The sequence below is a fragment of the Gopherus evgoodei genome, chromosome 7 (assembly GCF_007399415.2).
Source record: "Gopherus evgoodei ecotype Sinaloan lineage chromosome 7, rGopEvg1_v1.p, whole genome shotgun sequence".
NCBI lineage: Eukaryota > Metazoa > Chordata > Testudines > Testudinidae > Gopherus > Gopherus evgoodei.
Genome location: NC_044328.1, coordinates 87096123 through 87111494, shown reverse-complemented (window position 1 = coordinate 87111494; position 15372 = coordinate 87096123). Strand labels below are relative to the sequence as shown.

At 39.2% G+C, this 15372-nt stretch overlaps 1 protein-coding gene across 3 annotated transcripts in view; it reads right to left on the bottom strand.

Annotated features, from left to right (window-relative positions):
• Positions 1–3315: 3315 nt before the first annotated feature.
• Positions 3316–15372, bottom strand: part of LOC115654307 (inter-alpha-trypsin inhibitor heavy chain H3-like) — a 40898-nt gene continuing 28841 nt past the window's right edge. For all 3 annotated transcript variants that reach the window (XM_030568369.1, XM_030568370.1, XM_030568371.1), the window contains 6 exons: positions 14941–14997; positions 13356–13469; positions 12222–12426; positions 9238–9410; positions 3743–3854; positions 3316–3651 (listed from right to left, as the gene is read on the bottom strand). In XM_030568369.1, the coding sequence (XP_030424229.1) occupies positions 3507–3651; positions 3743–3854; positions 9238–9410; positions 12222–12426; positions 13356–13469; positions 14941–14997 (806 nt within the window). In that variant the 3' untranslated portion in view covers positions 3316–3506. The remainder of the gene's footprint in view (positions 3652–3742; positions 3855–9237; positions 9411–12221; positions 12427–13355; positions 13470–14940; positions 14998–15372) is intronic.

Below are 15372 nucleotides of genomic sequence, written 5' to 3'. Positions count from 1 at the left end.
CATGCACTCACCCTCACCTGCTTCCTCCCTAACTCTTTCACCTCTCATGTGCTCTCCCTTACCTGCCTCCCCTTCCCCCTACACCTCTTTTGCACTCAGTGTGGCCTGGAAACACCCCTCCCCACTCTCACCTTGCATGCATTTGTCCTCACTTTTCTCCTCTCCCCTTCACTCACCATTCCCTGACACTCCACACACACACAACCCTCTTCCCTTTCTCCCTCACTTGCTGTCTTCCTGCTGCCATTAAAGTGGGTTTGGAGTGGGGAAGATAAGAGATACCAGAGGCAGCGCTGTGCAGTGTCCATGCAGCACTGCCTGCAGGGGAGAGAAAATGCTGCTGTGGTAATTTCTTCCTTCCTGCAGGTTAGGCTGCCAGTAGTCCTCAGAAAACATGCCCCTCCATCCCTCACATAGCAGCAGGGAAGCATAGTTTAGATATGGGGGGGCCTGATTCTGCTCTTGTCCTGGTTTTACAGTGGTGTGTAACTGCATTGGTTCACTGTAGTCTTCATGCCTGATTTACAGAGTGCAAGATTTAACACAAAAGGTGGCAGGCAGAAAAATAGAAGGGAGGGGTGGGGTTCATCTGTGCTGCTCCTTCTATTTTTTTCACTACCTAGAATTGTTAGAGGCAAAAACTTTGGGTTGTGTGGCAGACCCCCTTCTTCCTCCCTATGTGTTCCTAAAAGTTACCTTTTCTCCTTCAGTCTAACTAGAGAAGGGAAATTTACCCTTGACTTACTTTAGACTAGTATATGGTTTAGTGTGATTTTTCAGCTGCTTTTCATTTATCTTTATTAGCCTTTATAGCTTATCTGATTAAAATTTGACTCTTAGCCATTAAAAAAAATGGAAATTCAATGGCAAAAAACTACATTAATGTTGCCTATGCAACCTTAACGCTGTTCTCTTTAAGCAATGTCCCAATACACCCTATTAATACAAATACCTGTACACTGCCAACCCCCGTTACTTAAATGTACTCTTTTCACCTCCTTTTACACCCATTCACTCTTTCCCACAGGATCCCATCTAAAACAAATAAAGGCCTTTTCTTTTTTTTTTTTATTGGTGCACGCATGCTGTTCTCTATTTGTCTCCCCCAAAGATTTAGTGGTTGCCATCCATTACTTTAGATAAAACTTGGCGGACTCAAGACTGTTTTGATCTGCATCACATCAACAATTTGATGTCTAGCTCTGCAAAATAAAATAAAATAAAAAACCTAGAAACTCTTTGGAAAATTGCTGTTCCTTCCTGTGCTTTATAGCTCCACAAATTTGGATCACTAACCCTACCCTGCACCCTCCTGAGGCACACCAAACTTTAAAGGACTCCAACTAAGCATGTTGCTTAGAGGAGGACTTAGAAAGTTGACCTTCAAATAGAAATGGTGATGCAACCTTAATTATAGTGGCACTGCCAAGCCAATGTTCTGGGGTAAAAATTAAATATTAACTTTTGGAATTGTAGATATGCTATAATTAAGTTTACATGCTACTCTAATGTTAGCAAGTATGAGTGGGATAAGCCTACACATCTGTTTGTGGACATTAACTGTAAACCTGTATAATCTTTTCAATAAAATAGTTTTTTAACATGTCTTTAAAAATAATTGTATACACAGAGTCTACTTTTCCTCTGACCCATGCACTTAATTTTCTATTAACCTTAATGGCATCTACACATGCATCAAAAAGAGGATGAACTGCAAAATTAAAATACTGAGTTGAGAAACAGAAAAGTGTGATGAACTGCCATAGGACCCTTATAACAACTCTGTTGCGTCTAAGCATCCAGAACTAGAGATGTCTGGCGAACAATGACAATTCTGTTTTGTGACAATTTTTGAGCTCTCTCAATTTGTTTTCATTCCACAGTGGAACAAAACCAAAATCTTTTGAATGTTCTTGCAAAATAGAATTGTGTCAAAACAGCTGTATCAAAAAGTTCAGCTTTTTTATTTCTCTCTCTCCCTCTCTGGTCAGACGTGACTGGAGAGGCTGGGACCTCAAAATCCTTCTTGACAGAACCACCAGCAAAACAGACACTTCTCCACAAAATGATTCAGCATTGACATAACTGCATAGTTTGATTAAATTTAATTTTTTGTTAATTTTTTTTAAGACTCAAAGATATGTTGTGGACAAAATTTACTTTTTTGGTGACTCTGCTTCCTTATAGTGTTGCCAACTTTATATTACTGGTGGATAATTAAAACAAGGTTTTCTTATCATTTGCAATATTCCTTATTTTGCTATCAATCAGAAATACCTAGAACTCTACATATACTGTTGTAACCTTATTTATCAAAGCCAAAAAATTGGCAAATATAGAAACTATGTGCCCAGTATAGTAGCATGTATCTTCTTTATTTCTGAACGTCCCATTTTTCTTTACTAAAATTAGCGTGAAAACAGGATAGATATTTCTTATGGATTCTCATGCTCTGGGGTTCATCTTCCTACTCCTACTCTTTCGGGAAGTGTTCATTTTAACAGAATGTGCCAAATATTTACAGCACATGACAAAACTATTTTATTGTTGCATTTTGCTGTGAATTAAAATGTAGGCCTATTTTTTCCCCACTCTAGTGGTGGCTGGGTCACATTCAAAGGTTGATGAGCCTGATACAGACTAGCTATCGGAACTGAATTTTTCAGTTCAGGTAATAGTGATTCATGCTTTAAAATCCAGAGGTCCCAGGATGAACCCTTGCTGCCGATCCTTCCAGGAACGTGGTGGTACACCAGCACACCGCACAATACAATCAAGTACACAAATAGTTCTACAAAGTTATGGATTTATGAATTCCCTTGAAAATAAGGTCTGATCTATCTGATCAGAAGTGTCAGATGCTCTGTTATGCTGCAGATAATTCATTACAACATTTACCTGACACTCTGGAATCTATGCCTTGTTGGATGGCAATTGGAATGACTGAATAAGACAGCAAGTTTTGAAGCTATTTATTTATTTTGAGACTCAAGTACTTGAATTAAATGTTTTTCCTCCATTTACAGAGAGGAATTATAATGCTTGTAAATGAATTTAATAAAAAAAAATCTATATTTGGTTTATGTGATGAATTAGAATGATTTTGTAGATACTGGTTGCGTGATGCCTGTTTAGGCAAACACAACAGCTACTTTTCATTTAAGAATTAATCACACACAAACTAGCCTGATTCACTAGAATTGGTTATATGACAGTATTGCCAACTAACACCAATTCTGGGGGAGGGATAGCTCAGTGGTTTGAGCATTGGCCTGCTAAACCTAGGGTTGTAAGTTCAGTTCTTAAGGGGGCCATTTAGGGATCTGGGGCAAAAATCTGTGAAGGACAGTACTTGTTCCTGCTAGTGAAGGCAGGGGACTGGACTCAATGGCTTTTCAAGGTCCCTCTCAGTTCTGAGATCAGGATAGCTTAACTATAATTTAACAGCTGATTATTAGAAAGCATAAATCATTCAGAAAAATGGTCTCTAAACACACATCTGAGGATTAATTTACAGTTGTGCCAAATATACTGGAAACAATATAGTCTGTGTGAACTCCATCAATCAGCCCTGCTCCATTGTTATGAATAAACCAGCAAGGGATATCAATGCCATGCTTGGGATCTTTTCTGTAATCTTTCTGCCAGCCCCTGAAATAGAAAACATATAACTATGTAAATATCAATGCACAAGCTACAAGTAGATAAGGTAATATTTTCAAAGGACTTTATTATTATTTACCTAGTTACTGTCAGTTTATTGTTTTTGATCACGATTGTAGCATCTGGTTTCTTGGGATCAGACCCAGGATGGATTTCAAGTATATTAAAGTCAATGTGGTGAAAAAATTGCCCTAAAAATGAGAAACAATATCAACTGTTAACATTTCATGCCTGTGATGTGCATTAAAAACGTCATTTACGCTCCTACATTGATTTTTCAGGGTCTCCTAAGGATCTAGGTATACAGGGCCAAAATTTCAGCAGAATGTCAAATATACATCCACACAATTTGTGGATACACTGATTTCGCATAAGCAAATACTAACTAACTTTCAGGCCAATTTAAGTATTATTTGTTTTGTATTTTGTATAATATCTATTTAATAATAATTAATAATCCTTTACTCTTCTACAGTACCTTCCAGCTGTGTCTAAATTTTCTGTGACTTGTGTTAAAGGAAGCCAATCTGGGCATACAACTTCATGAAATATGATGAGTACTATGCAAAAATGGATGGAGTTGAACAGAGTGCTGTCTAGTTATGCAAATCAAAACTTCAAAAAGATGTTTCATGTACAAGACCATTTTGTTTGAACAGCTGTAGATCCTCACAATTGAAAACTGAGTTGCCAATAATTATATTTAAATTATTTGATTCATCTAAATTAGTTTAGGGCTCTTAGATTAGGGATTTTATTTCTGCCCCATTTCTCCATAAATTGTGTCCTAACTCAAGCATACATGGTAAAATTTCTCTCTTTTAATCTCCCTTCATAAATTCCTCATGGTCACCTTGTTTTCTGTCATGTCTGTTCAGTTGCATTGGTTGGGCATCCCATCCAAGCACCTACTGCTTTTATTCGACAATAAATACATGTATTGGCAAAGCAGCCATTGTAACCTTGAAAATGATTGAGCTCAGAAAACTGTTTGGTAGAATTTCTGAATTCCAATTGCATGTGCACGCTTCTGGCAGAATTTTCTGCCGCTGCTTTTGCATTGTGTTGCATTGTTTGTGTAAAATTGTTATATGGCTGGTGCAGAATAACTGGAGTGTTTTCACAAATATTAGATAACAAATAGAAATAATTGTAGTTTATTTAATAAAATACAAGGCCAAACTCAGGGGTGATATAAATGATACTATGAGATTCATGCCAATGAGCTGATATAAACCAGGCTATGTCAGTGTGCCTGTAGGATGCTGTAACTTAAAATACCAATGGGATGGTAGCAAGAACAGCAAATAATGCTCTACCTCAATGGTTTTCATACTGTTTTTCTGGGGACCCAGTTGAAGAAAATTGTTGATGCCCATGATCCATGGGGCTCAGGGCTGGGACAGGGGATTGGGGTGTGGGGTTGTGATGCGGACTTACCTCCAGCAGCTCCTGGTCAGCAGCGCAGCTGAGGAGCAGAGGCAGGCTTCCAGCCTGTCCTAGCACCGTAGACCATGCTGTGCCCCGGAAGCAGCCAGCACCAGGTCCAGCTTCTAGGCAGAGGCGTGCAAGCAGCTTTGCACGACTCTCAGCAGCAGGCACCGCTTCTCCCCTCTCCCCAGTTCCCGGCCAATGGGAGTGTGAAGCCAGTGCTTAGGGTGGAGGCAGCAGTGTTGAACCTGCTGCTGGCCGCTTCCGAGGCGCAATGCGGTGTTGGAACAGGTAGGCACTAGCCTGCCTTAGCTGGGCAGCACTGCTGATGGGACTTTTAATGTACCGGTCGCCGGTGCTGACCAGAGCGGCCAAGTGCCTGATGTGCCATGACCCAGTACTCGGTCACGACCCGAACTTTGAAAAACGCTGCCCTACCTTATCTGACCTCTTACTGTTAGCATTTTCTTGCTATAGGGCCCCATTGGCCTGTAAATTACACCACCTAACACGCTGGCTTACTAACATGTAATTTACGTCACCATTGATGACTTTTTTTTCAGATTCCAAATACAGGTGCTAAAAAATGGTGAGAGTACATCTGTAATAATTCAGTATCCTTCCACCATCAGCAAACTCACTGACCTGTTAGGAATACAAGCTTATTACCCTCAACCTAAACCTGCAAGGGAAAATTGGCAGGAGTTTACATAATTCTTGAACACACAGTAGTGCTTCCAACGGATAATGCATCCCAGTAAAGGTATTACACTGGCAGAAAATACGTTTCAGTGGTGCTGTGCCTTTAAGTATGCAGCAATTCTCCAAAAAGAGACATATTTTTGGAGTTTAATGTACCCACCCTACACACACCCACATCAAATACCATTTGAAAGCTTATTTTATTTATGTTCGATGAAGTACAATGTGGAGCTGTAAAGTGGTGCCGTAAGCCTGAAAGTGATGTAAACAATGGTGTCCAAAATGAGTGTGTCATTTTTTTCACAGTTCCAGAAACACTGCAACATGACTACTACTACAGTTTTTACTGTCTACATTAATTTCAACACCTTATTGTGGTATTTATTGGTCAAAACTATCACACAACAATGTATTTCAAGATATTTAATGGTTTTGCATGGGCAAATATTTTTAAGCTGTTTAGCATGTGGCAAAAATGGCAGATTATCAGCATTTTGCAATATACTAATATGAAATGTTTTCATATCTCACATTATTAATTGTCAAAGTATCTCAGAAGTGATTATAATAGTTTTCTATATTTTCAATTGAAATTTGCTGAACAGATCAGCCTCACTCTGAAGGTTGTTTTCCAGTATCAATAGATTGCATGCCACAGTTTGTGCTGCAGAGTGAGTAGGTATAACTGTACATGAATTCCTAATATAAAGCTTTTGTCTTTGTAGCTTTTTAGTTCAGTTTTTTAATTCAATGACACTTATGATCAGGTCAGTATTAGTGTTGGAGATGACAATACACAGCTTCGTACTGGACTTCAATCAAAGTGCTCAATAAACAAAAATGGCAATTTGGATCTAACATATAGATCTAATATAGATCTAATTTAGCATGTCTCTATACTCGTACAAAATGAAGAATAGTGAGTATTAGCGGTAGTAATGCTAACAATGCTGCTTTGGGAATTTATCTCTATGGGGAAGTTACAGTATATGAAGACATTGAGGACAAAAGGACCTTAAAGCTTACATCAAAGAAAAAAAGTTCTCCACAAACTTTGAAAAATGTGTTATTTGTCAAGAAAATCAAAAAAATGCAAAACTGTCAAAAGCCAGCAGTGCTGAACAGAATTCTGGGATGCTGGCATCAGAAGCCAGGAGAGACGAACTGTATTGGCTGCTACTGAATGAGACTCTGAATCTGATCAGAGAGCATCATAGTCATGTATTTCTATAGCCACCAGAGAAAGCTCATCCTCCAGGACTGGGTTTGTTGCATAGTTTGCTTGAGACAAAAACACACAAGAAAGACAATAAACTTCATAAAATAGAAATGTGAAAGAGCAACCAAACTAAGGAAAGCAGAACTTCAAAGAGAAGCTGATCACATGTTGCACAGAATAGGTATGGAAGACTTGATTGCTAAGGATACAGTTTACCACTTCAATCTTTCTTTCTTCCTGCTTGAGTAAAACAAATCTTAAAGTAAAACCAGCTAGTTACACTGCAACAGTTCAGTCACCTTATCATGCTGCATTTTGTCAGCTTATTAAAGAGACAGACAATGACATGTACAACAAGAAGGCTCTTCTCCTCTCCAACCTGCTACAAAGATATAAAGCCCTACTTCCCTCAGATATAGAAACTGCAAGATATGCCACTAGCAAGTTACAGGCAAGATTAGAAAAACCACTATGGTTCTGCAATTTCATTCCATGCACAACATGGACAAGGCAAGTCTACCACTGTTCTATGCCAAGGCTTAAATTCATTTTGAGCCCACTGGAATAGAACTCTGGTAAACATTTTCAAACTCATGGGAGGCGCCAGGGCTCAGGTTTTGGGATGTCAGCCCTGTGGGAGGCACCAGGGCTCAGGGTTCGGAGCTTCAGCCTTGTAGCGCATGCCGGGCTTCAGCTGCACAGGAGGTAATGATGATGACTAGAAATGTCACCAGTGATATTACAATTCACTTATACCTGTACATATTTATTACTAAATATTTTTTACCCTTTACATTGTTACGATGTTTTGAGGTCCCAAAGGAATCCAATTTTGTTTTGAAATAATACATTAAGCTAACAGAGTAATTAAGTAACAAAAACAAATGCAAATACACTTCTACCCCGATATAACGCGGTCCTCGGAAGCCAAAAATCCCTACCGTGTTATAGGTGAAACCCCATTATATCGGGATAGCGGCAGCAGTGTTCCAGCAGTGATTTAAAGAGCTCGGGACTTCAGCCCCGGGGAGCCCCGGGCCCTTTAAATCACCACCCGAGCCCTGCTGCTGAAGCCTAAGGGTAGTGGCGGCAGGGCTCCGACGGTGATTTAAAGGGCCCGGGGATCCCCACAGCGGCCAGAGCTTCGAGCCCTGCTGTCACTACCATGGAGCTGCGGCAGCGGGGCTCGGCTGGCGATTTAAAGGGCCTGGACTCCCCACAGCCCTTTAAATCACCAGCCGAGCCCCACTGCCACAGCCCCGGGGTGGCGGTGGCAAGGCTCCAGTGGTGATTTAAAGAGCCCTGGGCTCTGGCTCCCGCAGGGAGCCCAGGCCCTTTAAATCGCTGGCCAAGCCCCACTGCCGCAGCTCCAGCGGTGATTTACAGGGCCTAGGGCTCCCTGCAACAGCTGGAGCCCTGGGTCCTTTAAAGCGCCGCTCAAGCCCTGCTGCCGGAGCCCCGGGGTTACCGCGCTATTTGCGAACCCGTGTTATATCGGGTCATATTATATTGGGGTAGAGGTGTATTTCAAAGTTGTCATTTTAACAGGTTGATGGTATCATTTTTAATTCCTGTTTCTATGGTATTGACACCACATGACAGTTCCACATCATACCTCATCTTAAAGTAGCCATAATAAGCTTTCAAATGATGCATGATGTGCATATGTTTAGAAAAGATACACTGAATCGACCAAATTGATGATGTGTGCCTCTCACTTACCTTATTCCCAGAATGACTGTTGAACACTAAATCAGGGCCTTGTCTTCACTATGGGGGAAAAAAACGGTGTGTTCTTACCATGTTAGCTAACTGGAGACAAAACCCAGGTGAAGACAAGGCAGTCTCTGAGTTTAACATGTGTTAGCAGGTCAAAATATTTCCAAGGTAAAAATATACCATTTTTCCTAGTTTGGATGCATGCACAGTGAGTTGGCAGATTTTGGCTGTACAGTGAGTAATGGGTATTTTAATAGTGCCTATCTCTAGGTGTAAAATGATGATCAAACTGAAACAAGAAACATCCACTTTTCAAAGAGTTTGAGAGAGTTTGTGCAATAAAGAAAACAAGTCTGTAGATGAGTATTAGGCAGACATTAAGGTGGATCAGCGAGACTAGTGAGGGCAAGTGGGTCAGTTTAAGCACTGGGAAAAGAAATAAGAAAAATAGTTGTTAAAGTTTTGAAGAGTCTGACCCCACAAAGCCTTATGTGAATTCATACCTAATAAGCCATGGGTACGTTCAGACAGCTTGTGACTATCCAGCGTATACAATCCTAGGAAGTCCTGGTGTAGAGGATGCTTCTTCCACACTTGGTGCAAAACAATAACAAATGATGCGCCATCTCCCATTGAAAGCACTAGATTTTTTTTCCTGTTGATTATGACAGTTAGACTGGGGAAAAAAGAAACCATAATTAAGAAATGTTGTTTCTTGATGTCATTATTGTGAATAACAACAGAATTACTAGAGATGATGAAGGACTTGAGAAAGGAAAACTGTCTGGCAAACAAGCATGTAGCGCACGTGCGTGTGTGAGAGAGACTTGAGTGCTAATCCCTCACTTTCAAATCTCTTTGCAAATCACTTCTATTGAAACACCTACTAGAACTGGCCACCTAATAATGGATAGGCTGAGACACAATTGGATATAATATGCCTATGTATTTGTTTATTAATAAAATGTATGCCTTTCATCACTATTTTTCTTGAATGCTGTGTCTCACTGCTCCCTCCCCTTTAACTGTCTGAGCTGAGATAGTAAACTCTACAGACTGTGTCATCAATGTTATATGCAGTGTAGTTGTTGTCATGTCGGTCCCAGGATATCAGAGAGACAAGGTGACTGAGGTAATATCTTTTATTGAATCAACTTCTGTTGGTGAGAAAGACAAGCTCTCACAGTGTGGCTCGAAAGTGTGTCTCTCTCACCAACAGAAGTTGGTCCAATAAAAGATCTTACCTCACCTACCTTCTCCGTCAATGCTAGTAAAAATAAAGCTCCAAGGGCATTACCACAATAAAAATATTAAATGCACAAGACAGATTGTGTCTTTGCTATCATGCTCTCTCTACTGCACAGTTCTAACAGGTTCTAGCTGTGCATCTCATAGACTTTAGGGTCAGAAGGGACCAATATGATCATCTAGTCTGACCTCCTGCACAAAGCAGGCCACAGAACCCTACCCATCCACTTCTATAACAAACCCCTAACCTATGTCCAAGTTATTGAAGTGTTCAGATTGTGGTTTGAAGATCTCAAGCTGCAGAGAATCCACCAGCAAGTGACCCATGCCCCACGCTGCAGAGGAAGGCGAAAAACCTCCAGGGCCTCTGCCAATCTGCCCCGGAGGAAAATTCCTTCCCAACCCCAAATATGGCGATCAGCTAAACCGTGAGCATGTGGGCATGACTCACCAGCCAGCCCTCAGGAAAGAATTCCCTGCAGTAACTCAGATCCCATCCAACATCCCATCACAGACCACTGGGCATACTTATTTGCTGATAATCAAAGATCAATTGCCAAAATTAAGCTATCCCATCATACCATCCCTTCCATAAACTTATTAAGCTTAGTCTTAAAGCCAGATATGTCTTTTGCCCCCACTACTCCCCTTGGAAGGCTGTTCCAGAACTTCACTCCTCTAATGGTTAGAAACCTTTGTCTAATTTCAAGTCTAAACTTCCTAGTGTCCAGTTTATACCCATTTGTTCTTGTGTCTACATTGGTACTAATCTTAAATAATTCCTCTCCCTCCCTAATATTAATCCCTCTGATATATGTATAAAGAGCAAGCATATCCCCCCATAGCCTTCTTTTGGCTAAGCTAAAGAAGCCAAGCTCTTTGAGTCTCCTTTCACAAGGCAGGTTTTCCATTCCTCAGATCATCCTAGTAGCCCATCTCTGAACCTGTTCCAGTTTGAATTCATCCTTCTTAAACATGGGAGACCAGAACTGCACACAGTATTCTAGATGAGGTCTCACCAGTGCCTTATATAACATCTGAGGAGAGCAGAACACTGAAGTTGATCATCCCTTTGTTCTGAGACAAGAATTTTACTCAGAGTACCTAATGAAAATTTGAAGAAGTAGGGCTGTGAATATTGAAGCTAATTTAAAAACAAACAGTAGCTGATCCTCAATTATTTTGTATCTTGGATAGTCATTTATATCTGTACAAACTGGATATAAAATAATGTCATTCTGATACGGTGCCTGGTATAAATAACTCCACACTGAGAAAGTAGGTGGAGAATCAGGCCCTAACTAGTTTTATTTTTTTATATATACACACACAACAGAAGAGACATTGATTCCTCTACGTATAAATGGCATGATTTCCATTTCTGAAAATATGTGTTTGTTACAATATATCTGTTTTGTCTTTGAGCAAAATTTTTGAGAAACTTAAAACTCTGACAATTTATATATAGAATAGGCCACATCTTGTTATTTATCTCTTGAAGATTGTTAGTCAATGTAATATTGGGTACAACGCTAAATCCTATTTTACGTAAGGGGAAAATTCTGCTCTCCTTTATTACTGTAAATCTAGAGAAATTTAATGATAGTTACTCTGGATTTACACAGTGAAGCTGAGAGGAGAATCTAGCAGGATTTGAACCAGTATTAGAGTTTTCAGCTTATCCTTTGCATGTTCATAAAATGTATCCTCAATTTTAGTAGAGCTGTGCAAATAACAGGGTTTTTGGTTCTTTGATGATTCCAAAAAATAAAATAAAATAAAATACAAGTTTTGGATCGGTCTGAAAGTGAAATTTTTCAAAATTTTTGGCAAATCAAAAAATAAAAAAATATTATTACTGGTCAAATGAAATGTTTCATTTTGACATTTTCTAAATGAAACATTTCAATTTTGACCATTATAAAATGTTTGTGACTGATTTTTTAATAAAATTAAAAGAAATTGTGAAACAAAAAGTTGTTTAGAACTGAAAATTTGAAACATTTCATTTGGAAAAATGTCAAAATGAAGTTTTTAATTTTTTACCCCTGAATTAAAAAAAAAAATGTTGGCTGAAACAATTCAGCAAAACTGGCTTTCACAAAACCTGTGCTGTTGTTGAATCTGGATTTCCACCAAAAAAGTTTCAGATGAAAAATTTCACTCAGTTTATTCTTTAGTGAACAATAGCTTTTTCACAAATTTGAAAATTCTTGAATGATTCTGGTATTTGTGATACCCTTCTTGTCGCAGGGTGACTGTATCAAGCCAGGTGAAAACTGTCTTCTTTCTGCCCTTCTGGAGGGTTATTTTCTCAGGAGTTACTTCTAGTTTTAATTCCAGCTTCTTATTTTCAATCCCAAGCTTTCCAAAATATGTGTTTTGGATCTTTGCATCACTGCTCACTCTCTTATCTCCAATAAGCTGCCCATTGACTCTGATGCCTAAAATTAAAAAAAGAAAGATTCTGGTCAGCATATGTCAAGGAATGACATGGAAAAACTAAATCTGAGAAAATAAATCAGTTCAGAATCACATCAGAATTGTGACTTTTTTTATTGTGGTCCAACGCAGCATGTAAGAGCTATAATGCAATGGAGAATCTGGCCTGGAGTCTTCTGTTGAATGGGAATTCACTCAGAATAAGCGGCCGTCCACCAGGGCGTATGGAATAAGATTCTACTTGTATTGGTTGGCGCTTCAGTGTTGAGAAGGAAAAGTCTGAGCCATTATTTTCTATCACTCATTTTAAGCCTATTCCAGGCAAGTTATAGCAAACACGACTTATTTGGAATTCACACTACTTCCATTCACTGGGCCATATTATACCTGTACAATTCCTCTGAGGGGATGGCCAAAAGTTCCTTTTCCTACTAAAAGTGAAAATATAGTCACACTAATGGTACAATGCACTTTACCTTTTACACTAAGGCTACGTCTTCACTACTCGCCGTATTGGCGAGTAGCAATCAATTTCTCGGGGATCGATATATCGCGTCTCATCTAGATGCGATATATCGATCCCCGAACACGCTCCTCTTGACTCCGGAACTCCACTGGAGCGAGCGGCGGTAGCGGAGTCGACAGGGGGAGCCGCGGACGTCGGTCCCGTGCCGTGAGGACGGTAGGTAATTTGATCTAAGATACTTCGACTTCAGATACGTTATTCACGTAGCTGAAATTGCGTATCTTAGATCGATCCCCTCCCCTAGTGTAGAACAGCCCTCAGTGAAGGAGTATTCCCTTGCTGTAGCTGTGTAACTCCCATTAATGTCACTGCAAGTTACAAGCTCACATTGTGTCAAGGAAGAGAAGAGCCCTCTAAATGAAGTAAATATCCTGATTTTTTGTATTTAAAGAATGAAAAACTCACCTGTAACTGGGTCATTTATTAAATTTAACACTGCACCCGTCTCTTCATTGATATTGAAACAAATGGCATCTTCTTTTTGTGGCACTGATATAATGAAGTGTGGATCTCCATCAACTGTAAATAATAATCACTAGCATTTATATAATGCTGCAGATGTTCAAAAGTTGTGCACAAACAAAAACTAGTTAATTAAACATTATTATGTCTCCTCTTAGTTGATTTATACTGCCTCTTTAGAACAGCAACTTTTAAATTAGAGTGAAACAGTGGGATTAGAATGAAAGAGTAGCCACATTTAGCAATGGGTCTAGCTAATACACCTCCACCCCGATATAATGCGGTCCTCGGGAGCCAAAAAACCTTACTGCGTTATAGGTGAAATGGCGCTATATCGAACTTGCTTTGATCCACCGGCGTGCACAGCCCCGCCCCCTCCCGCCCCCCCGAGTGCTGCTTTACCGCTTTATATCAGAATTTGTGTTATATTGGATCGCGTTATATCAGGGTAGAGGTGTATCAACATAATTTACTGGGTGGAAGTAGGAGAAATTGGAACCCAATGAGATTTCTGGACCTAAAGATAACAAATCCTCATAAGAGTTTTAGCAAAATAGTTTTGTTGTGATAAGTGTGTGTGTTGTGATAAAAGTGTCCAGTAACAAGGCCATCTACATAGGAGGCAACTTTGTTAGAAAAATATGATATCCTAATGAAAAAAGTGCTTAGAATTAGACCAAAGAACACAGTCTGAGCTTAATGTGTCTAGTTAAGAAATCATTTGATTCCTAAAAATGTTTCCACGAATAGGCAAATGCCAAAAAGATAAATTTCTGGGATGAGAGTTTTAGAGGGCTAGATAAAGAGAAGCTGACTATAACACCCATTTTTTTGCAAAACTAAAAGCTAACCCACAATGTTTAGCAAAATCCAAACAATCCTGGTTTTGTCCATCTTTCCAATGTGACATGGAATTGTGGAAGAGTTAAAGCTATGTAAAATCAATATAATATACCACAGTACTCTGGATTGCTGCTAGGAAGAGAGCAACTTGGGAATTTTTTTTTAAATTTACCTATAGAATTGACCCTATTGAAAGATGTTCTGAATATAAAACTTCTAAGCTCTACAGGTGAAGAAAAAAAATCTATAACCCAACTATTAAAATTTAACATACTAGTGCTACACCAAGTGGCAAACCAAGAAGTAAGCCCTTAGCCTCGAGTAAGCTCTGTTGGGAATAGTAACAAGGACGGACGTGAAAAAATGCTGGTGAAAGTAGGAGGCTGAGTGATTACCATTCAGACAAAGAAGAGAAAAGTAAGGGTTATTGTCAAGAGGTTTAGGAGCAGAAAGAAAGACCATGATAAAGATTAAACCAGTGAAGGCTGAATGTTATAAAAGAATAAGGGAAACTTTAGATCAAATTAAAATGTGAGCTTATGGAACAAAAATTGCTTATTTATTTTGTTTTTATGAAAATTAATTATACAAAAGATTCTGAAGAATTTTGCAACTTGGTCTTTTTAAGGTTCTCCTCTTTTTTTCAGAGAAGACCTTTTCCCTATTTTATTTAAAACAAACTCACCACTAGTATATAAGGAGGGGATTGGAGGCCTAGAGTACAGATAAGAATGTGTTGGATCTGCATAGAAACAAAGAACAAAGATTGTTAGAACTAAAATCAAAAGGGGATATTTGCACATTGTATCTACAACACAGGTAGGATGTTAACAATTTAAATTACCTGTTCAAGCTTAATTTCTATTCTAGTTCTAATACATAATGGTTATGGTTTGATGGTACTGCTCTGCATTGCCATGTGCAAAACCCAGGTTTGAGTGTCAATCCCAATTTCCAATTTACTGGTTCAGCAGGTACTAGAAGTAATTGTGTTTATTCTCTGTGAATGACTGGGTATCACAAACAGGTTGTGAAGCTATTTCCTCTGATATTTCTTGTCTGGAAGAGGACAGACTATGACAGTACTTAAGGCTGGAAGAGGAAGGCAGAGGATTAA